This window comes from Phyllopteryx taeniolatus, chromosome 6, assembly GCF_024500385.1.
Source record: "Phyllopteryx taeniolatus isolate TA_2022b chromosome 6, UOR_Ptae_1.2, whole genome shotgun sequence".
Lineage (NCBI taxonomy): Eukaryota > Metazoa > Chordata > Actinopteri > Syngnathiformes > Syngnathidae > Phyllopteryx > Phyllopteryx taeniolatus.
This window is the reverse complement of record NC_084507.1, coordinates 22,603,304-22,628,106: the sequence shown is the minus strand read 5'-3', so window position 1 is coordinate 22,628,106 and position 24,803 is coordinate 22,603,304. Positions and strand designations below refer to the sequence as shown.

The 24,803-nt window shown below is 41.9% G+C and overlaps 1 protein-coding gene across 2 annotated transcripts in view; it reads left to right on the top strand.

Moving 5' to 3' along the window:
• Window positions 1–24,803, top strand: part of LOC133479656 (raftlin-like) — an 84,568-nt gene that overhangs the window by 23,136 nt on the left and 36,629 nt on the right. For both annotated transcript variants that reach the window (XM_061776901.1, XM_061776900.1), the window contains exons 4-5: window positions 16,294–16,471; window positions 24,025–24,133. In XM_061776901.1, coding sequence (XP_061632885.1) covers window positions 16,294–16,471; window positions 24,025–24,133 — 287 coding nt within the window. The remainder of the gene's footprint in view (window positions 1–16,293; window positions 16,472–24,024; window positions 24,134–24,803) is intronic.

Below are 24,803 nucleotides of genomic sequence, written 5' to 3'. Positions count from 1 at the left end.
ACCATCTCACACCTATCTTAAGAAAGTATCTTTTCATGAAGCTGTGTGTAATTTTGTGTGCCCGTCTCACACTACTACCTGGGCTTATTCACACCTTTAATGAAGCATGTAAAAAGAAAAAAGAAGTACAAGTGGAACAAGGTCATTCTAGAGGAAAGTGGGATGCAAAATGTGCTGATGCAGTCAAGTCATTCAACCACTGGGGTGGCGCCGGCTGGCAGACTTTCAGGTCTCACGGCAGACGTGCTCTCTCGGCGAAGACTCTCTACGCACACGCACACACACACACACACACACACACACACCCTTCATCCATCCATCCATCCCATCCCGTCCTGTCCTGTCATCCTGACACGCTAATGGAGACTAATCAAGTGCCCGGGGGAGCACAATGGGCCCTTCATCTCCAGACTTCCCGGACCACCCAGCTCCCCTCCCACCACGGCATGTATAATGTGATTTATGGGCAGAAATAACTACATGGACAATTAGTGACCACTTCATTTGGTACACCTGCCTGAATCACATTGGATTTGGAGTTCACTGTATTATGCCGGTATGGTATCATATTTGGAGTTATTTCTATCCTATTTTAATTGGAAGGAATGCTATCGTAGTTGGAATAAATTGTATTGTAATTGGAGTGAGTCCCATTGTAATTGGAGTTAATTGTATTGTAATTGGAGCAAATCTTACTGCATCATGCAGTTATTGGAGTTAATTGTATCATAATTAGAGTGAATTGCATCGTATTATAATTGGAAATAATTGTATGGTAACTGGAGCGAATCGTATCGTAAGTGGAGTCAATTGTATTATTGTATAATTTGAGTAAATCGTATTGCAATTGGAGTGAATTGTATGATATTGTAATTGGAAAGAGTCGTATTGTAACTCGAGTGAATCGGATTGGAATTGGAGTGATTTATATCCGATTGTAATTGGAAAGAATCCTATCATAACTGGAATACATTCTATTGTAATTGGAATAGTATCGCATCATAATTGTAGTCAGTCATATCGTAATTTGAGGTAATTTTATCGCATCATAATTGGATTGAATCGTATCGTAATTGGAGTGTTCTGTATCATATCGTAATTTGAGAGAACCATAACACATTGTAATTGTAGTGAGTTTTGTCGTAATTGGAGTCAAATAGTATCACATCGCAGTTGGACTTAACGGTATCGTCTGGTAATTGGAGATAACCGTATCGTTATTAGAGAGAATCGTATCCTATTGTAATTGGGGTAAAATTGATCATATTTGGAGTGAAATCGTATCATATGAATTGGAGTTAACGGGAGTGAATCTTATCGTCATTGCAGTTAATATTGTCGTTACTGGAGTAAATCATATGACATCATAATTGAAGAGAATCATATCACAATTGAGAATTCAGTCATAATTGGAGATAATCGTATCACATCGATATTAATTGATTTAACTGGAACATACTGTAGCATATCACAGTAACTTCACACCGTATGTATAGCAACTGTATTGTACCATTGGCAGTGTATTAAGAGTGTGCCCCTGCTATAAACCCTACCACTAATTACCACAATCATGGGCACTCAGGCCTGACCAATCAACCACAGATCCTCAGCAAGAGCAGCACGTGTGACCTTGAAAAGCAACAACTTTTTCTCCATCCGGCAGGTCGCCACCGCCACTGCTCTGCTTGTACATAATTGATGAAAGTTGCGTATCATTAAGGCAACTTGAAAGACGGATGTGACTGAACAGATGTTAGCATACAGCCAGCGTGTGCTAATTCAGAACATGCTGATGCAAACTGCAGCATGCCATGGATTTCCTCTGCTGCTAAAATGGAGCTTTCACACAGTGTGTATTTTGTGTTTCACAATATTGTAATATGGTTGTGATCTTTTTTTGTATGAACAAATAACCTATTGTAGGTTATTCATTTTCCCAACGTCATATTTTCTGTGCATTTCAGAGCGTAGGTCCTTTATTGATTTCTGTGTACGTATATCAGACTCGGCGGCACGGTGGGCGACTGGTTAGAGCGTCAGCCTCACAGTTCTGAGGACCCGGGTTCAATCCCCGGCCCCGCCCGTGTGGAGTTTGCATGTTCTCCCCGTGCCTGCGTGGGTTTTCTCCGGGCAATATAATTACATCGTGGGCCAAATTTGGCCCCAGGCCTGAGTTAGACGTTATGCCTTAATCCCTGAAAATGGTAGATTCAAACCAAAATTGCTGACTATCTGTAAATGTAACCACATAGGCTCTTTATTGTTTTCCCAGTGTCCTGTCGTGATAAACACGCATGCCGGATTGGGTGTAAAGCGGACAAAATGTAAGCAGCCTGCGTATTTACCTGGCGTCCTTTTATTCCCGGTGCGGCCAGTGAAGTGCCGCCTGATTGAGGCGCTTTTGCATGCACGCTGCTCTTTGATTGCAGCCATTTGTCGGCGTGATGAATTTGCAGACGTGCAAGAGAGACGAAGAGGGAAAAGTAATCAGAGTTCACCTTGGAACAGCTGCAATGTGGACAGATTCTCTCGTGGTGATAGAACCCCGTTGGATGCCGCAATGTTCCAACATGCTCGTCTTAGTCCTGCTTGCTTGGGGTTCAGGTTGTCCCTCTCACCTGTATTCCATTCATGGCATGTTTGCGTTCACAAGCTTTACTTTCTACTCCACTCACTAGAATAGAAACAGTCTTTTGGTACACGTGGAACCCTCATTGAAATCCATAATGAAAACCCTAACCCAGGGTTGAAACCCCAGTTTTTTTCAATTCTTGTTTGAAACATGATTTGAAAACCAAAACTTGTCTTAAAACCCAAATTTCCAACCCTGAACCTTACTTGAAAACATAACCCTGTCTTAAAACCTTAATTTGAAACCTTAGCCTTAGTTTGAAACCCTAATTTGAATCCCTGACTCGAAACCCTAACCTTGGGTTGAAACCCTAATTTAGAAACCATACCCTGGTTAAAATTCAATATCTGAAGCCCTAAACATTGCCTCAAACCCTAATTTGAAAACCTAACCCAAATTTCAAACCCTAATCCTGACTTGGCTTCAAACCCCATTTTAAAAGCCTAAATGAGGTTTGAGATCTTAATTTGAAACGCTAACCTTGTCTTGAAACGCTAAACCATACTTGAATCACTAATTAAAACCTTAACCCTAGCTTCAAACCTGAATTTGAAACAATAACCTTCACTGCAAACACTAATTTGAAGCCGAATTCAGGTTTGAAACCAAATTTAAAACTCTTAGTCTTGAAACCGTAATTTGAAAGCCATCCAGTAAGTCACCCAGACTCAAAAAATAAACCACACGCTGTCACTTTAAGTCAATAAATTAAACAGCAAACTTAATTTCATGAAGTTAGTCCACTAACTTAAAAGAAAGAAGAAAAAAACCCACTGCACAATCTAAACAACTAAACGTAATCAATCATGTGTGAACTAGATTTACCTCCATGCAGTCAGACAATGAGCCAATCCATCATAAGGACACAAGCCTCTCATATTTCACTCCCTGTGTGTCTCCAGTGTTTGCATTGACGCGACAGAGGTGGGCGTCAGGTTTTTACCAGGAAAGACCACCTGTCTCTCAAAGGGAAGGTTGGGGCCCCGTCTATAATTAGACTTAATTACGTCTCATGAAACAGGGTGATGGATTAGCCACGTCTCCTTATTAGCATATGCTCTGGCTCGCCTTTCGTTTTCCGAGACGACACTTCATTACGTGCAATCTACAGCCCTTGAGTGGAAAAAAACGCTTTCATATTTGTCACCCTTGGTTTGTTAAACGTGCTAAAATCAAGTGTTAGCACACAGTTGTTGTCTGTGCATTATGGCACCGCTGGTATGATTTTTTTTTTTTTTTTTTTTTAGGACTAGCGGCACTCGGAATAGCTGAAGCTAGCAAGGATAACGGCTATGCTCTTCCGAAACGATCTTCTTTTTGATAACTCAACCCCGCGCAGACACGTGTAGACTGTTGTCTTGTTGGCCAGACATTTCAGCGTGTTATGGTTATGGTCCAGAAATGGCAGCAGACGGGGAGTTGAAAGTCCTTTGTAAATTGACCAGTTGGAAGACGAGATGTCAAAAATGTGTGATTAGTTGACTTTAAGCATCGGCTTCAAGTCGACCAGTTGACTAGTCCAGTAATCGGTTCAACCCCAAGCTGATGCGTTAACTACTGAGATGCTGATGGCTTCAAAAAGTTTTGGAGGTGGTTCCTGTCCAAACGTTTTCCAAAGCGTGCCCAGTACAGATTGTTCTTCTGGTGATAATGTTTTGGGGAGTCTCAACATGCCCGAAAAATCACCAAAATCTTTGCAAGCAAGTGTATTTTGATAAAAATTCCTGTATTCTAGGGGCCCCCAACACAACCTCTCAAACGTAGCGCCCCCCCTGGAACGTTGGAAAGCTCTCAACACCAGTCTGACTGACGCATGAAAACGTCTCGAGGATCCATGCACGAAATTGAACAGGAGGTCGTCCATTTTGGTTCGAAACTTTTATTCCAGAATTCCAGAGCTTTTACTGTGAGATACTCCTACAAGCGAATTTGCCCAAATGAGGACCAATTGGACACAGGTTTCCTAGACAGAAATTGCCATCGAATGTGTCAAAGTTTGATGATCATTTTGATGATTCGTCAAGTGTTTTTTTCTTTCTCGAATGGATGGTTGATCAATGGAAAGGTTCATGTATTGTGGTTAACATTTGATTTATTGGACTCCGAGGTATTCATTTGTACGTTTAACAGGTCCAAAAAGGCTACATTTGTTCCCAAACTCTTGAACTCAAATGTCAAGGGTACAAAGGAGAAACTTTGACGGAGACAAAGCATTGTACTCCGAAAACTACAACAATGCACTTTGTTTTCTGAGAGCGAGGCCACCCAAAGAGTAATGGACTATTGGACCGTCAGTGTTTAATGGCTCTGTTGATAGATAGCAGTGAGTGTTGAGTACAGACCTGAGGCAGTGGATTCAACATGCTGGCTTCAAACTGCAGCAAACGGCTCACTGGAGGCCTCGCTCGGTTCCGCAGTCAGGAGCAATTTGCAAGGCTGAAACCGTTTTTACCCTCACGCTATTTTTAGACACTCCAGTGAGGTGAGAAGCGGTTTGTCGACGCTTCAGGCTTCTTCGAGGAGACACTTATTGCTTCATTTCAGCTGACCACTCAAATGCAGCCAGTGGGACACACGTTTGTTTGTCACAAAATAGTTCCCACTTGTTAGACAATTCTATTTAAAGGTAAGTCGTTTGAATGTGTCGCAATCTTGTCGCTGTCTGAACTTTGACGATGCCGTTCGGCCAGCTGTTCGGCCACACTGTGGGATGTGGGCTGTGCTTCAGAGGCAGTAGCTTGCAAGCCCCTTCCGCACTACCTGTTAAAGGGAACTTTTTTTCTCATGTTGGTGTATGTGTGAAAGGTACTGACACAGAACTGGAGAAGTTCAATTGAAAGAAGAATTCCCTTGGTTTTGGAGATAGTATCAGAAGCAGGACGACAGCTGAGCACAAGGGAATAGAGGTTTTAATTCAACACCAGACTCTCCCTTATCCAGTTCTGTTGTGTCAAAAGTAATTGTTGCAGTCTGACAACTATTAGATAGGAATTAGATATCTGAATGCAGCATGCTGTGTTGTATGAAAGCAAAATCCTGCTTCGCCGGGTCCTGTGTGAAAGATGTTACATTTTTTGGGGAACCTCAATCCAGTTTAATCAGGACCTGAGCAGATTTGTATTTTTTTAATTCAGCCCCCGAGGCCAATTTGACTTAGCAACATGAAACTTGGTAGGCATGTCTATCAAGAGTAGACTTGCAAAAAAGTTTCAGGAAGCCATGTTAGTTTGAATCGGGCATTTGAGGAGCATTTCCAGGAATCCTTCGAAGATGAACTTGTCGGCAGGGTAGCCCATCCTGGATTTGTTTTTAAAAATACAGCCTCCTGAAGTCAGTTTCACTTAGCAGCATGAAATTTGGTAGGTGTCAAAAAAAGGGTATACCAACAAAAAAAAAAGTCTCAAGAAGCCATGCCCGAAAAGATTCAGGAAGTCAGCCATTTTGGTTTGAAGCAGTAATATGAGGGTCTTTTCCAGGGATCCTTCAAAGACAAATTTGTCAGCTGGGTCGCATTGCCTGGATTTGTTTTGGAAAATCCAGTCCTTGAAGCCTGTTTCACGAAACAGGATAAGAATTTGATAGGCATGTCTATAAAGAGTATACCCACAAAAAAGTCTCAGAAAGCACATCAAGTGTGCAATTTTGGTTTAAAGCGGACATTTTATGGTCATGATGTTGGCCACTACCTGGGGCCCTTAAAAAACTAACTTGTCCAAGAGAATTAGTCTGATAGCAATAGAGTGAAGGGCAACTTGAATTTGTGTGAAATTTGAGTTTTGTGTGTGGGCGAAGAATGGTGGCAAAGGTTGATAACCGATAAAAAACTCAAAGGGCTAAAACATTCAGTGCCATGAAGCCAGTCTTATTTCGCAAGAAGAAATGTGGTAAGCATGTCTATCATGAGTAGACCAACAATAAGGTCTCAAGAATTCAGAGCGTATTTGCATGTCCTTGAGGTTCTTAGCTTAGCCATATCCTGGCCAGGGACGCGATGCTAAATAAGAACAGAGGTTCTCGGGGTAAACAAGGCATCTCAATGCTAATGCAGCTGCATTCTCTTTTGTGTGGGCATCATTTAAGACACCTAATGCCAGCCAGGGATCCATTGGCTGAAAATTGGCAAATTTTCTCTTCGCTCAAGACCCAAATGTCATGTTTTGAAGGCACGCTACGTGACAAGGCAGTGAAACTACCTATAATTTGTTCAGCAAAAAGCTTTTTAAAGAGAAGCATGGTCTGGGATTAAAGTGGACCTCTAGCACAGGAAGCAAGTGTGTTTAGTCCGTCTTTTCCGCTGCTGACAGTTGCCAAGAGACGAGCGAGGGGCTTAGACGTGGAGGCTTTTTTTTTTTTTTTTTTTGGTTCCGAGCTGCTCCATGCAGCCTGCCGCACACAACTTCCTGGTAGTCAAACACGCTGGCATGAGTCAAATATCACATGTTCTGCTTAAAAGGCAGAGCTTTGGTTTCCATTAGCATAATTTAGATGTGGAAATTCAATGATTACACTCTCAGGGTGTTGAGGCGGCGCCACAGGTCGTCCATTCGGTGGGTAATTACCTTGTCATCCTTGAAGATGGCAACAAATTACTGTATAATAGGGTTGAACAATTTATCGTTTTCTGATTTAAATTGCGATTTCAGAAAACGCGATCATGTAATCGCCAAAGCAGCATTTTTAAAAATGTATGAATTTTTTTTGCAACACTCATGACTCGGGTTGGGCGTCGTTTGAATTTGACCAATTCCGGTCCCGATTCCTTACTTCGATTCCGGTTCCAAACGATTCTCGATTCAGATTCTTTTAGGGGGCTGGGTCAAAAAAGTTTGCATGGTTTAAATAAAGGGTGTCCAAATTATGAACATCCATTTTCTTAGCAGCCTGCAGCACAGAGTAAAATGAACATTTGAATCAGGGTTCTTTATAACCAGTATCACTATCAAACCTGTGACCTAAAAGGCAATGTGCGTGGAACTAACCCAATTGACTTCATATTCATTAATTAATGTTTCAGCTCAAAGTTAAATATAGTATTGTTAAAATCATTATTTGGGACTGTTTTATCACGTCAAATGGTTTGTATGTGCACGTTTTAACTTAACTTCCTGTTTTAAGCTTGGAGCCCTTTATCTTGAAGGGTACGCACCGGAACTCAGCACTTTGGCACGAAAAGTAACTTCACATGGCACCGGTGATATTTTGTATTCATTTTTTTTTTTGTATGGATGGAACCAAATGCTATAAAACGTTGATTCCTTTCCCTACCCACAAACGAGGCACAAGGTTAGTGTAGTGTGAATTTTGTCCCAATTCATTGTGATGTAAAGTTGCTAAGGTGAAGTTTTAGCTCAACGTTAAGCTTTTTTTTTTTCTTCTGTCATCGGCTCTTACGTTGGTTTGAAAACTAAATTAAACGCTAAAAGCCATCAATGCAAAAGTGCAACCAACCAAGCGTTTACCTTGTTAGCTGTCTCAATGTTGGCAGAGACATATTTGATTGTTTCGCTCACCCAACTGACTGAGAGTTGACTTCACTGAAGCCTTCTTTGCACAATATAATCTTATTCCAAGTGTTGCACTGAGCCGACCGGTCATTAATTTGAACAAAGTTAAGACACACTTTTGTTCGCCGCCGCCGCCGTTAGGCACAAGCACGTCTTTGTGAGCGTTCTTCTTCTTCGTTGGTTTTCGCCACTTCTTATTCGGGGGCGGCGGACTAGGCATCGAAACTGGGAACCAACATTTTTAAATTTGAACGATTCCGGGAGAACCGGAACGATAGTCCCGCTTCCTCTCGATGCCCAACCCTACTCATGACTGACCAAGGATCTGATTAACTATTTCACACACACACACACACACACACATGCCGTCTCCCTCCAATCCTGCCAAGTTCACAAATCAGAAGCCTTTCACTTGACATTCCTCCAATGTGGAGCTCGAAATGTCAGTACTGGTGCGACTGCCTGCCTCGTCGCTTCCTTAGCGATGGGAGACAAATGCAACATGTCACCTGGGAAGTTCCACACAGACAGACAGGCTGCCTGACTAGGAGGCGCCCGGTGTCCGTGTATCCTGGAGATTCATGTCGGAATTTACTGCTCAATGCCATTCCATTCGGGAAACATCTCGTGACGCAGCAGATGTAGAAAAAGATGATGTGAGTATATCTTGTTAAATATTTACTTTTAACATTTTCGTTGGCGGCACGGTAGGCGACTGCTTAGCACATCTGCCTCGCAGTTCTGAGGACTGGGGTTCAAATCCCGGTCCCGCCTGTGTGGAGTTTGCCTGTTCTCCCCGTGCCTGCACGTGGGTTTTCTCCGGGTACTCCGGGGTCCTCCCACATCCCAAAAACATGCGTGGTAGGTTGATTGAAGACTCTAAATTGCGAATGTGAGTGCGAATGGTTGTTTGTTTATATGTGTCCCGCGATTGGCTGGCGACCAGTTCGGGGTGTACCCCGCCTCTCGCCCGAAGATAGCTGGGATGGGCTCCAGCACGCCTGCGACCCTAGTGAGGAGAAGCGGTGCAGAAAATGGATGGCTGGATGGCCATTATCTGGTTTAATTGACAATCTTTCATTTTGGAAAGCTTTACTGCTCGAAGTTTTCTTGTTTACACAAAAGAAGAAAAGCAGTTTTTGCATTTTGGCTGCTTTACATTTAAGCAGTGTGTACCGACCCGTGATTTCTTTGGCCGTACCGTTACAACCCTAACCGTGACTTGAAGCCTTACTTTGAAAACCAACCCTGGTTTAAAAAAAACCCTCATTTGAAACAGTAACCCAGCCTGGCGATGCAAATTTGTCTTGAAACCCTAATCCTAATTTGAAACCTTAGTTTGAAACCCTAACCCTGTCTTGAATCCTTGATTTGAATCCCCAATATGAAATCCTAACCCAGGTATCATGAAACCCTCATTTGAAAGTCCCAACCCTGTCTTGAAATGTTCTTTGAAAGCCTAACACTGGCTTTAATCCTTGATTTGAAACACAAACCCTGGTTTAAAAGCCTGACCCTGATTTGAAACCTTAATTTGAAAGTCAATAACTGGCTTGAAATTCTAAACATGGCTTGAAACCCTAACTTGAAATTGACCCTGGATTAAATCCGTGATTGGAAACCTTAACCTTTGCTTCAAACCCCAATTTGAAACTCTAACCCAACTTCAAACCCTAATTCTGTTTTCACAACCCAAACTTGGTTTTTATTTGAAACCCTAACCCCGGCTAAAAGCAACAAAGAGATTGTTGAAGAGCAGCAAAGTCCTCAATGTGGCAGCATTGAAGAGGCTCCCCGGGGGGGGGGGCTTCAGAGTGGCAAAGACACCAGGTACTCGTCTGCCACGGTGAGTAAAGTAAAGAGAAGGAAGACAAGCTGAGGAGGAGGAGGAGGAGAATGGAAGGCAATGGAAGGAGAGGCAAGGACGGCGGACGCATTTTGGGGGCTAATGATGGGAAAGAGGGACGCCCGCAGGAGTCCCTGCAGGTCTGAGGCCTTATTTTAATTGGCCGCTGAATAACAAGATGGTGACTTCACAGGGAGAAAAGTCGAGCGTAAAAGGCTTGATGGGGGCAGGTTTATATGGAGCACATCATTCATTATTCAAGTGCTCTCATAAAGGAAGACGTACGGTACTTTCCGCAAGTGATGGAACAGGCGTCTCGTACTAGCACTGTTCACATGTCGGAGCACGTTTTGTTTTTGAAACGCTTGAAACATGACAGCCTGCCCCTGGATTAAAAGACTCATTCGAAGCCTCAACCCTCTTGAAATCCTACGTTCAAATCCGAACCCTTGCTTTGAAGCCCTAATTTGAAACCCAATCCCAGGCTTGGAACCTGAATTTCAAACCCTAACCCTCGTTTGAAACCCTATCAATGTCCCCGAAGCCCTAATTTGAAATCCTCAACTTGGTTTGAAATCCTACAGAAAAACCTTAACCCCAGCCTGAAACCTGAATTTCAAACCCTAACCCTAGTTTGAAATCCTAACCCCATTTTAAAACCCTAACCCATTATTGAAACCCTAATCCTTGTTTGAAACCTTATTTGGAAACCTTAACCCTGTCTTTCAACCCTACTCTGAAACCCTAACCCGGGCTTGAAACCTACATTTGAAACCCCAGCCCGAGTGTAAAACCTTAATCCTGTTTTAAATTCCAACTTTAAAACATCAATCCGGTTTTCAAACCCTACTTTAAAACCACAACCCTCGCTTGAAAGCTTAACTTGAAACCTCAACCCTGTCTTGAAACCCTACTTTGCTCTCAACTAGACTTGAAATTTGAAACCCTAATTCCAGTTGAAAACTTGAATTCTGCAAAGTTTAAACCCTATTTTGAAAGCCCAATCCTGTTTTAAAACCCTAATCTCTGTTTGTAAAACTAACTTCAACCCTGTCTTGCAACCCTAATGTAAAATCCTAAAAACCTTGAAACTAAAATCTGAAACCCTAACCATACTTTGAAATACTAACCCTAGTTTGAAACCCCTTTTAAACCCTGTGCTTGAAACCTAACTTTTACATCCTAACTTTAGTAACCCTAATTTTGAAGCCTTAACCTTACTTTGAAAGTGTTATTCAATTTTGAAACCCACATTTGTCTCCTGTCTTAGTGGAGGCTAAAACAAACCCACCTCAAACCTCCAGACATTCACCGTCGTGGCAGCGGGCGCATAATTGATGCCAGCCTATTTTTCTCTCTTCGCATGCAAATGTTTTGCTCCCGGAGGCGTTGCGCATGTGCATATTAATTTCCTATTTACTCATCTATTTTTAAACCAGCTGAGTGATGGCAGCCTCGCACAACCAAGGCGTCAAAGTAGACTTGATTGTGTGACTTTCTCACTTTTGAGGATGAGATGTTCTGCTTATTGTTACATTACTTTTGATTAATTCATTGTATTTATTCATTCATTTTCCATACCTCTTATCCTCATTAGAGTCGCGGGCGTGTTGGAGCCTATTCTAGTTGTCTGCGGGCGAGAGGTGGGGTACACCCTGAACTGGTCGCCAGCCAATCGCAGGGCACATAAATAAACAAACAACCATTCACATTCACACCTACGGGCAATTTAGAGTCTTCAATTAACCTGTCACGAATGTTTTTGGGATGTGGGAGGAAACCCGAGTACCCGGAGAAAACCTACACAGGCACGGGGAGAACATACAAACTCCACGCACGCGAGGCCGGATTTGAACCCAGGTCCTCAGAACTGTGATGCAGATGTGCTAACCAGTCTTACACCATGGCACCTCTATTTATATCCATCCATCCATTTTATGAGCCGCTTCTCCTCAATAGGGTCGCGGGCGTGCTGGAGCCTATCCCAGCTGTCACCGGGCAGAACTGGTTGCCAGCCAATCGCAGGGCACATACAATCAAACAGCCATTCGCACTCACATTCACACCTACGGGCAATTTAGAGTCGTCAATTAAGCTACCATGCGTGTTTTTGGGATGTGGGAGGAAACCGGAGTGCCCGGAGAAAACCCACGCAGGCACGGGGAGAACATGCAAACTCCACACAGGCGGGGCACGGGATTGAATCCCGGTCCTCAGAACTGTGAGGCAGACCCTGTGACCAGTCGACCACCGTGCCGCCTTCCAGTTACTCATGGTTTTCAATTAGAGTCTCAAATTAGGGTTTCAGGCACGGTGAATTTTACCGGAAAAGTGATCCTTTGTAATTCGTGATGCATTTTTTTGTAGTTGCATCTGCTGTAAATAATTACAGTGAAAGTGTGAAGGTGAGGGGTACTGTTTGTTTCACCCGATGATGCAAAAATAGCACAACCAATTTCCACAAATTTTTGTTCTCCAGAGATTTTAGTTGGAATTCGATCGGAAACGTTATGTGTTGTAATTAGTGATGCGTTTTTGGTGTTAACTCTTTGCCGTAAATAGTTACCATAAAGTGAAACTGTGACAAGAGATATTGTTTTTATTGGCAGGATTATGCAAAACACAGCACAACTGATTTCCCCAAAACTTTGTCTCTAGAGGTTTGAGTTGGAATTAGATCAGAACCATGATACATTGTAATTGGTGACACATTTTTGGAGTTAATTATTTGAACGTGAAATTGCAAAGGCTAGAGGAATTGTTTTTGTCGTTTGTAATCAGGATTATGCAAAAGAAGAGTGTTTCAAGGAACTCGGTTGTGCCGTACCGAGTTCCTTGAAACACTCTTCTCATAAGATTAGAATTTGAATTTTATCGGGGATAAAGAGATCTTTTTAGTTACAACACACAAGGTCGAGTGAATATCAGCATAAATAAAAATGTTATGGCGCATGATACCAGCGCAGACAAACACGGCGGGTGGCGTCACGTCACCTGCAGGTCCAATTTCCTCCTTAAATTTGTTTGCTGCCATCTTTGATTAGGAGTTGTCACTCCATCAGCCATTCGGCATCCAACCCCCGAGGCTACCTACGCCACCCTCATGGTACATCCATAGAAACAAGCCCCCCCAAGCATCGCTGTGTTTAATGTTCCTGTCTGACTCTGCGCTAACACGCATTTCATGGAAAACCAATTTGGTCTCTGTCAGACAGAAAAGCGTCTATTTTTTTGCTGTGATTTGTCATAATGCCAGTTTGTTTCCATGTATGTTACATACACACACACACGTCAAGAACTTCCTGTATTTCATGTCATTTTTTTGTTGGTGTATTTTGTCGCTACATGAATGGTTACTTTCATGCCTTGTACAATATTGCTGCTATAATGCACTACGAAAGTAACACAATTACAGTCACTATAGTATAGTACTATGACTATTTTACCTGTTATAATCTCAATAATCAAATATTAATTTACCTGTCTCACCTTTCTCTAGTCATTGGCTGGCTTTTCAGTGACTTTTGACGCGTCTGGGTGGAATGATGTCAATCATTAAAGGAACAAGCGCTGCCACCGATTGGTCGTGGTGACTCTTAGTGGCAAATAAATGTTTGTTATTGACTTATAAATAAATAAATGTTTCGTTATTGAGCTGTCATAAATGTTTGATTTTCTGTTGAAAAAGTACAAAAAATTAAAGTAGGGTTATTCAGTGTTTTGACATTGTTGTCTTCTTAAAAGACATACATTTATTCAAGTTAAATTTAAAATATAGAGTTCTGGAGTTGTTTTGATAAAAGTAACTCAGACACAAAACGCATTACAATTCAGACCCAGTCAATATGGAAATAACATGATCATTTGTACATTTTGGATGCAGCTTGGCTAACGTGGAACATTACCTCTCTTCCATTTCAGATATCGAGAAATCACGCTTTCACTGAGGCTCTGTGATCGCAAATGATGAAATAAACGCGTGTGTTTTAAAAAGACGGGATTAATAGCGACACCCAGGGTGATTAGCGCCCACTCGGGGAAGAAGTGGCCCGTGGTTGTTTCCATGGCTAATTGAAATCACTTCTTATTTACTCTTCTCTGCTTTTCACTTCCTGCTCTGAACCTTGTCGCACCGTTAAAGCTTCCCTCCACCAGGAGTTTTTCGAGCACCAAAGGCAAGAAAACCAAATTAGGGATCACAGAAGGATTAATGCGCCAGTGGTGCAGGAAGATGGAAATTGGAGGAGGGAGGTATGTTTCAGTCATTTTCCATGACGGCCTATTTCTTTGTTAATTCCTTCATGCCTGTTAGTTTCCAAAGCGGCAGCATTGTGGTGCAGTAGGACAGTGTGACTGAGAAATTTGGGGGAAGTGTTTTTCGACGGGGATCACTTGCGCCCACTGAGGACACTTCTTTATCTTCTTCTTTTGCTTCTTCTGTCAGCACTTCCATAATACTTTGCTTTCTGGGAGGATATGTCGGGATGTCAGATTTGTACTCTTGCTAGCAGACACAGTTCTCAACCAGGCTTCTCCAAGCGGTACTCAATGTCAGATCAAAGACTATTGATTTTGGATAATAAATGGACGTGATTGGCAAAGGTAGAAGAGCATTTATATTGCGTCTCCATAGATCTATTTTCTATCCCACTTGTCCTCATTAGGATCACAGGTGAGATGGAGTCTATCTTAGCAGACTTTTGGTGAGAGAAATAGGGCTTCAGCTATGAAATATTTTTCGAATCTAGTATCCTATCGATTATTCAATTAATCAGATAAAATCTGAGTTTGTGTTATTAAACACAATACAATGTTTATGTCAGGTGCAGGTATTATTTTTGTCCACTTGTGGTCACCATGCTCACATTTCTATTGTAGTATCTGTGACTTTGAGTTTGTATGGCATTAAATGGCGGGGCCTGGCCCGATGAGTGACGTAGGCGTCTGCAATGACAGTGTCGAGTTGGCTTGCTGTTAACTGGCTAGCCTGTTAGCCAGTCTGCGTGTTGCGGGCATTGGCGGCTTGTGTATGAATGTGCTTATTATGTGTTTCTTACCATTTGTTGAATTGGTGATTAAAAGTGCACCAGTACAACTGATGATCTCTTATGGTGCAGTGGCTGGAAATCATTGCTCTAAATGTTACCCACAATCCATTGCTGCATTCTCTATCAAGACAGTCATGGCCCCCCTTCAGGCGTAGACTAGACCGTGCAAGATGTTAGCGACTTTAGTTAAAAAGCCTGATCTCCAGTGCTGAGCGGCTAACACGTTTTTATTTAACAACGCTGGCTGATTGCAGCTCATTAGCCACTGCTAACGCTACTACTCTCGGACCACCAAGCCAAAAAGCACGTGCGGCGTCAGCAATCAGCGCTGATTGGATTTTGATCTCCTCTGATTAAGTCTGGAGCGGCAAGGCTAATTTAGCAAAACCAACCTGGAGTGAATTCCTAATCACATTGCTATCTGAATTGCAAATCATCAGATCTTTTATTTAGGTTTTTTTTTGTATGACAGTTTGAATTATACTTAACTGCTGCTACAGCTGCAGATTATTGCTCAAGAATGCCAGCCAATATGAGCAAAAGGCAGTCAAGTTATAGTTAGTTGTTTTATGGTGAGTCATCAAACTTATTCGCCATGCTCTGCCCACATTCAATGACGAACAGGAACCCTGGAGATGGCAAAATGGCCTAACATGAAACCACATTCAAAGCAAATTCGCAGTCTTACTGTGTCTTTTCAGGCATGGCTTCTTGAAACATGTTTGTGTATCTACTTATGATAGGCCTGTCTAACAAATTTCATGCCGGTATGTGATGTGAACCTGGTTCCTGGGGATGAATATTTTCCCTTTCGTTTTTTTGGGGGCAAGACATAAAATGTCACTTCCTCAAACCCATCTTTCACAATTTAGCGTTGTCTGTCTGTTTTGTATAGATTGTTAAAATTTGGACGCAATCAGACAAAATCTCTTAGAAATGGAGCCCTTAGAAATGGCAAAATGACCCAAAAATGCTCACTTCAAAGTAAGATGGCAGACTTCCTGTGTCTTTTCAGGCATGGTTGCTTGAGACTTTCTGGTGGGTCGAGTCATTATATAGACTTGTTTACCAAATTTCATGCCGCTAAGTGAAACTGGTTTTGGGTGCTGAATTTTCAAAGAATAATTTTTTGGAAGTACGGGAAAGCCATGAAAAATTGAGATAAAAAATTGTATATGGCCAAAGAATAATGACAAAGAAACAAACCAATAGGGTTATGTCCCTGTTCTGACAGACTTCCTATTTGTGTTTTGTGTCTCTCAGGCGGGACATCCACGCTGCGTCTGTCATCAGTGCGAGAGCTGCCAGAACAGTTGCAAGATCTTTACCAGCAGGGTTTCCTCCTGGCGGCCATCCACCCATTCATCCACCCCTGCGGCCCTGGCTCCAACAGCCCGCAACACCAACTCTACCGTGCCATCCTGGTCCAGATCAGCGATGGGTATGTGCTCAATTTTTTTTTTTTTTTATATAAACACACACTTATTGTAATACATTGGTGTTTAACTGAAAAGACATGGAAACAGTTTCTATAGAATGTCAATGTTTTAGCTGGGCTGCCTGAACAATTAATTCCTACATATGAATCATAGATGGTTAAATCCAAAATGTTGTGCTTTGTCAATTGTACTTTGTCTCTCTTTGTATGTCTAACTTTGTGTTTCTGCTGCTGCCTGTCTTGGCTTTGTATGACTTGAAAAAAAGAGGTTTTTAATCTCAATGGGACCATCCTGCTTAAATAAAGGTTAAATATATATTTTTAATAATAAAAAAAAGAACAACAGTTAAGATAAGTAGGGCATATTTGGAAGAATTCCCAAGTAGGAGTTCGGTGTACCGGTACTAAAAAAGTCATTGTCAAAAACAGTATGATCCGAGATATTTTTAGTGCTGCTGCTGCTAACGCTGGTATTTTTAAGAGTGGCTGTGTGCAGTTATAAAGATAGCGAACAATTGTTCAAATAAGATACAAAACGTGCTTGCTTCAAGCTGTTTATTTGTCACTCCCAGTTGAAGTGTAAAACATTCAAAGCTGATTGAGGCTCATTTGGACAACTTCCGAAGTAGAAATTCCGAATTCGCCCAACTGACTGCTTCAGAGCAAAATGGCTGACTTCCTGTTCACTTTCAAACATGGGTGCTTGAGACTTTTTCATGCACTCTGTTATGATAGACATGCCCACCAAATTTGGTGTTGATTGCTAAAACTGTTAGGGGCTAACGTTCTCTTCTCTTTTTTTTTTTTTTTCTTTCCTAGAATCCTCGAAATAATCATCAAAAATTGATCCCATGTTCCACCCACATTAAGATGGGCCAGGCTTCTGATTGAGGTTCATTTGGGTGAATTCCCTAGTAGGAGTTTGTCAAAGTATTTGGCCAAAATTCCAGGCTGCGTCAAACCAAAATGGTGGACTTTAGCTATCTATCTATCTATCTATCTATCTATCTATCTATCTATCTAGCTAGCTATCTATCTATCTATCTATCTATCTATCTATCTATCTATCTATCTATCTATCTATCTATCTATCTATCTATCTATCTATCTATCTATCTATCTATCTATCTATCTATCTATCTATCTATCTATCTATCTATCTATCTATCTATCTATCTATCTATCTATCTATCTATCTATCTATCTATCTATCTATCTATCTATCTATCTAGCTAGCTAGCTAGCTAGCTATCTATCTATCTATCTATCTATCTATCTATCTATCTATCTATCTATCTATCTAGCTAGCTATCATCTGTCTGTGTGTCTGTCTGCCTGTCTGTCTTAAAAAGACATGCAACTACTAATAATAATATTAACCCTCATGTTATGTCTGAATGAAATTGACATGCATGTTATAAGTTTTAAAAATTTGAAAAAATATTTAAAAACGATTAAGTAAAAAAACAGATAATGCTTCTTTTGCTCTGACATTACAAATGCGCTTTAGTAATTTTTTATTAAATATTTTTTATTCCATCCACCCATTTTCCATACAGCTTGTCCTCACTAGGGTCGCGGGTGTGCTGGAGCCTATCCCAGCCATATTCGGGCGAGAGGCGGAGTATACCTTGAACTGGTCGCCAGCCAATCGCAGGGGATATATAAACAAACAACCATTCGCACTCACGTTCACACCTACGGGCAATTTAGAGTCTCCAATTAATGCATGGTTTTTGGGATGCGGGAGGAAACCGGAGTGCTCGGAGAAAACCCACGCAGGCACGGGGAGAACACGCAAACTCCACACAGGCGAGGCCGGATTTTCTATTTATTAATTTAATGACATTTGACATTGACATTTGATGACAATTTGTATTGAATTTATGCGCATGTTGTCATAGCAAATTTTGAGTTAAACAAACATCGGATGGCACTTATCATGTGGCATTAATATAGCTCCTCTGTAATTCTTTTTTTTGTTGTTGTACAATATTTTATTTTTTATATTTTAATTGTGAATTTGATTACATGGGACAAAAATATTGTTTAAAAATACAATTTCAAATTACTTGTATAAAGACAAAAAAGAACAACCAAACGAGTAGAAGAAATTCACATGTCCACATGACTGGAAAAAAAAGTGACCTCAAAATGCAGTTTTTTGTTTTTTTGCGTAGGTGAAAGCACAAATTGTCAAAGGACAATAACATATGTAAACATGGTCAACATCATCAGTGTGAGATCTTCAGCTAAACCCTCTAAAACGAGACAACAACTACCTCTCACTTGACTGACACGGAGAGCAATTTGTCCTCCCCTACGACCCCCCTTGCATCATCAGAAAAATATAAAATGTCAACTGTCAAATCCCTCACTGTTCCATTAGTGAGCGACGTGGCGAGGTTACAGTCGAGCAGGCGGTGGCTGATGGAAGGTATTCATCAGTACTGGCTGATTACGAGAGAGGAAGAAAAAGAGGTGTGTGTGTGTGTGTGTGTGTGTGGGGTAATGAGGTCCCCCATTAAAGAGCAATAGAGGTGAGCGCCCAACATGAAATGACTCACAAACAGGTGAAAATGTGAGGAAATGTTCTGTGGCACACTGTGTTGTCATAGCGATGGATGGAAGGCATGGATGGATGGACAGAAGAAAGGAAGGAAGCAGGGAGGGAGTGCTCGAGCGGGGGGAAAAAAGAAAGGCGCCGGAGGGAGTCGACTTCTTCGCCTGGATTTCTTTTTGTAGTCTAGTTTTTATATTATTTCAAGTCATCTGTGAACACCAAACGGCGTCATCAGTCACCTTAATGCAACGCAAATGTTGTTCACACCTCCTGCGGGCCACGGGAGGTGGGAGGGGAGTCATCAGGTGTGTTCACGCAGCAGGAAGCTCCTGTCTGTGGTGGACATTTGTCAGAGGACTAAGCAGGCGGCGCTCATGATAGATGAAGACAAGAGTTCACACTGCAGGTGACGCGCTGCCATTTTTAGCATGAATGCCCCCAGGACGCAAACACAAACACTTCTGTTTTCTATTTCCGTCCTTCTTTGTCGCCCCTTCTAACTTACCGTATTTTCTCGACCATAAGGCGCACCGTATTCAAAGGCGAAGTCTCAGTTACGGGTCTATTTCTGTATTTAACACATACATAAGGCGCACCGTATTATTGGCCGCATGCATGGTAAAACATACGCTAGCTTAAAACATACGGTAGCATGCATGCATGCGCGCTAAAACAAGGTTTTTAACAATGTACTCTCGTTATTTTTTTTATCAATCCTCATCCACAAATCCATCAAAGTCCTCATCTTCTGTTTCCGAAATGAACAGCTGGGCAAGTTCTCAATCAAACACGCCAGGTTCCCTCTCGTCATTTTCTGAGTCAGTCTCGTTGCCGTGCGGCTCCTCAGAAATGATGCCGGCTTTTACAAAAGCTCAAACAACAGTGCGAGCAGACACGTTAGCAAGCAGACACGTTTCGCCACGAGTTGGCGATTTATTACCGTAATGCCTAGTATGAACAAAATTAGGGGATGGCAGTTTGTTTCCGCGGAAACTCAGCTTCGTCTTCTTGACTTGGCGAAGCTCGTTTTCCTGCTTCCTCCACTTGCGAACCATGGATTCGTTGATCTTGAATTCTCTCGCGGCTGCTCGATTCCCATGTTCCTCCGCGTAACTGATAGCTTGCAGTTTCAACTGTGCTTCGTAAGCATGTCTCTTCGTAGGTGCCATTTTCGGGGGTCCTTAGCCAAACCGAAGCACATACTGGAACTATATACCTACTGGGGGCGTGTCTTTAGCGTCCTCTGTCACGCGCACCCCTCCCCCTTTACGTCTGCATGCTGTCCTCAGTCAAGTCCGCCTTCCTCTATATAAGCAGCGTGTCGGCGGGAAATGCTCCCAGTCAGTCAAGCGGAGCGCTCATCGAAGTCACACAACAACATTTACAGATTTTGGAACTCGGCGCACACATAAGGCGCGCCGCATTATAAGGCGCCCCGTCCATTTTGGACCAATTACTTCCCCCACTCCGTTATTTTGTCCTGCGCACTTCGTTGCTCCCCCACCAGCGTGCCATGACTCCCTCACGCCCTTCTCCTCGTTCCTTCATTTCCACTCTCCATCCTGTCTCTCTTTCTCATTCTCGCTGAACCCTTAAAGCTATAATCCGTCAATTCTGTCACACCCTTTACTGGAATTGAATATCAAAACAACAGAAACTGTCACCTTTGACGATGTGACGCAGGCGTCCCCTTGTACGTGATAATTCTACAACATTTTTATTCTGTTTTGAAGGACAGCCAATGGGGAGAAAAGATGGATACTTCGGAAGACGAAATTGTTGTAAATTCACTATTATTGCTGCGTTTTGTGCACCACTGACTCCCACGCTGTGACTCCCTTATTCCACCCCATGGACAAGTTATTCTTCAATGAACCAAAAACATACGTTTAAAAACCATGAGTCAGTGAAGCCGACCCAAAAAGGTGTATAATTGCCTATAGTTGCCACAAGATGGCGACAAAGCACTTCTTTTCTCCTGAACTCAACTTTTAACACAAACGGTGGAGCAACACATGTAGAGAGGTGATATAACAATACTCACATGCATATATTCTTTATCTTCTACGACTAATATTATTTCAGCTTACTGTGTAGCTGAGACTGGCTCTCTATATCCATACGTCTGTATTATACTGTCCCCAGGTGGAACCAATACAATGTCCATTGAATTTAAGTAAAACAAATGTCTCAGAAACCGTTTGTCTTAACAGTCTATTTAATTGTCATTACTGCATGTTTTTATCAAGTACAGTATTTTAGAGTGCTATTTTTCTTATTTAAAAACAAACAAAAAATTGGGGTTTTTGGGAGGCTGGAACAGATTAATGGCATTTCCATTCATTTCAATGGGAAAGATGATTTGAGATACGAATGTTTTGAGTTACAACCATGGTCATGGAACAAATCAAACTTGTATGTGAAGGCACCACTGTACCGCCCCAGCCCCCCCCCCCCCCCTCCCCTCCACCTCCACCCCCCCCCCCTGTAGTTGCCTACTTGATCCTCGATGCTGGATGCATTGTTGGATGTGGTCTCAACCTTTTCCCGTCGAAATCTAATTACGCCGCATTAGAGCTCTCGAGGCCTGGATTGTCTCCGAGGAACCGTTTTCACGAGACTCCCAGCGCACGAATGACGAAGTGGTTGCCCCCCCCCCCCCCCCCCCCCCCCCCCACACACACACACACACACACTGGCCATTTCCGTGTTCATTTAATGAATTAGATTTAAATTTAATTTCTTCTTCTTTGTACAGTAACACGAGAACAGCTTGGAAAAAGCTCCATAATGTGTGTCTGTGTGTGTACAAACTACAGCTCGTATCACTCCCTGGACACTTGCAAACGGAGTACAAGGGTTTATGTAAAAATAGATTAAATGGAAAGTTATATACAGAAATGTATGCTTGTATTAGTCTTTGATGCCATTTTTGACATTATGACAATGTGAGCGGCGAAACAACATGATTTAATTCCTGCATTTATTTTCATTGTGTTTACAAATTGGACCACAAATACATGAAAAATCTTTACAAATCCTCTTGACAAATCGTCACAGCAAATGAATGCGACTCTACATTGTTGGATTCTAGTGACACATTCGCCCTTACTGTTATAACAGTCACCATGACGACCGAGCCACAATGCTTTCTCAGACCAGGCCAACCAAGGTTTTTTCATATTATGCATTCCCCCCCCCCCCCCCACACACACAATTTAAAACAGCTAACAGGTGTCTTCATAAAAAGCATAAAAACATTATTTAGTTAAAATCCACAATGGATGAAAAAAATACAGGCCAATTATCATTAATATGTAAGTATTGTATACTGTCACATGCCATTTCCAATATGATTCACTCCAGTTATGATGTGATTCAGTCCAATTCAAATACAATACAAAATGATTCAATCCATTTACAATATAACTCCAATTCCACTATAATACATAACGATCCAATCCAGTTTGAATATGGTTCAATCTATTCACGATACACTCACTCTATGCACGATATGATTCAGTCCAGTTCCGAAACAGTACAAAACTGTTCAATCTATTTAGGACATGGTTCAATCCATTTATAGTACATTCACTCCAATTATTATCTGATTCGTTCCAATTCCGATGCGATTCACTCTAATAACAATACGATTTATTCTATGCTATGATTCCTTCCGATTATGATGGGATTTCCACCCACTTATAACTAGATTTGTTGTAGTTTTGGCTGTGCATACATACACAAACACAGCAATATCAGAATTTGCACGTTCACATTTTATTTTTTTTAATTTTATTGCTGTTCATGCCGTGGTTAAAAAAAATTTGGTTACTCACTATTTACTCAGTACTTGAGTAATTATTTCACTGTGTACCTTTTACTCTTACTCAAGTAATTTTTTGGAGGACTACTTTTTACTTTTACTTGAGTCACATTATTGTCAAGCAACAGTACTCTTATTTGCCAATGTTTGGCTACTCTAGCCAGGTCTGGAGCAGACATCCTCTATTGCTACTCTTACGTTTAAGCAACATTTTTGCACATCAGATCAGCCGGTGTTGTATTTGTTGCACTGGTCTTTTGTATTTTCACATTGAATAAAAAAAAATCTCTGCGGGGGCCCGGGGCATCCCCCCCAGAGCCCTTACAGTTTAAAAAAAAAAAAAAAAATTGTTTTTGGTCACCTTTTTCACGCCTTTGGTGTTTGCATGTCTGAATTATGATTACGATATGATTCACTCCAATTACGATATGATTCACTCCAATTCTGATGTGACACAAATCCTTCCAATTCCGAAGAGGGTTTCCACTGTTATGAAAGTGACTTTAGTGAGTGGCATCCAGTGGTGCTTCCGTTTGTATGTGTGTGTGTGTGTGCGTGTGTACATGAGGTGTTAAAAGTCGGCAAGTGTCAGCTTATCCCCAGGCGAGGTCGAACACCAGACGCTTTAATGCACCCTGCTGCATGTCGGGTGACTACGTTCTAGTCATGCGCGCACCACACACACACACACACACACACACACACAAACACACCCATGCATGTGGTGAGGAAAAGGCCGTGCAGGGCTTCTTGTCAACAGGATGAGCAGCAGGGAGATGGAAGTGGCGGCGTTGTCCTCCTGGGGGCCAACGTGGGAGAAGACCGGAGGGGAAACGTCTTCTTATAAATAGAAAGCAGCCAGCCTGAATACCCATGTGTGTGAGGGGAGGTTCTGTGCGTGTGTGCCTATGTGTGTGTTGTGGTGGGAGATTTACATGGAATTTCCTGCCTTTGCCTCCTTTTCATCTGCGTGTGTCTTTAAGTTTGTTTGATTGTCGCCTTCGCCTCCCGCAGCCCAACAGTCCCGCCAGCAAGTGTTTACACGCTCAGCGTGTTACACGGCCGCAGAGAACAACACGTTATTCACTTCTTTTTTTTCGAAGTGAAATCTCCATTTTAACTTTACATCAAAGTCAGAGCGAAGCTAATGCTGTGCTCTTCCCGCAGGGTGGACAGGAGGCAGGCGGTGTGCCCGCCATGCAGGCTGCAGCTGGAGCAGTGTCTGCCCGCAGAGCAGGTGGCAACCCCAGAGCTCATCCAGGGATACGTCAAGAAGGTTACATTTCAAATAAGATAACATACAATACCATTCACTCCAATTATGATGCGACGCAATAAGCTCCTATTACAATATAATTTATTACGATTACGAAGCAATGTGATTGTCGCCAGTTACGATACAATACGATTTCCCGCTTTTATGATATGATTCACTCCAATTACAATACGATTCATTCCATTTGCAATACAATCGTTCACTCGGATTCACTGCATTTATGATACAATTTACTTCAATGAAGATGCGATACATATGATTCAGTCCAACTACAATAAAACGAAATCCGATTCACTCCAATTCAGTTCACTCCTTTTACTCTACAATACAATTCACTGCAATTCCAATGCAATACAATTCAATCAAGTAGCGATGGGATACTCTGTAGAATATGATTCAGAACAATTACAATATGATTTACTCCATTTAGACTACAATTTACTCAAATTACTGTACAATTCACTCCAATTCCAATACAAAACCATTCCCGCCAAATATGATTCAATATGATATGATTCACTCCAGTAACAACTTAAAAGGCAATAAGATTTACTCTTACTCATTCACGCCCAACCTTCCAAGATAACGTGGATATTTGACTTCTAAAGCTGTCAATGGCAGTAAAATTAAGGTACAATTGTCTCAATTTACGATATTAATCACTCCAGCT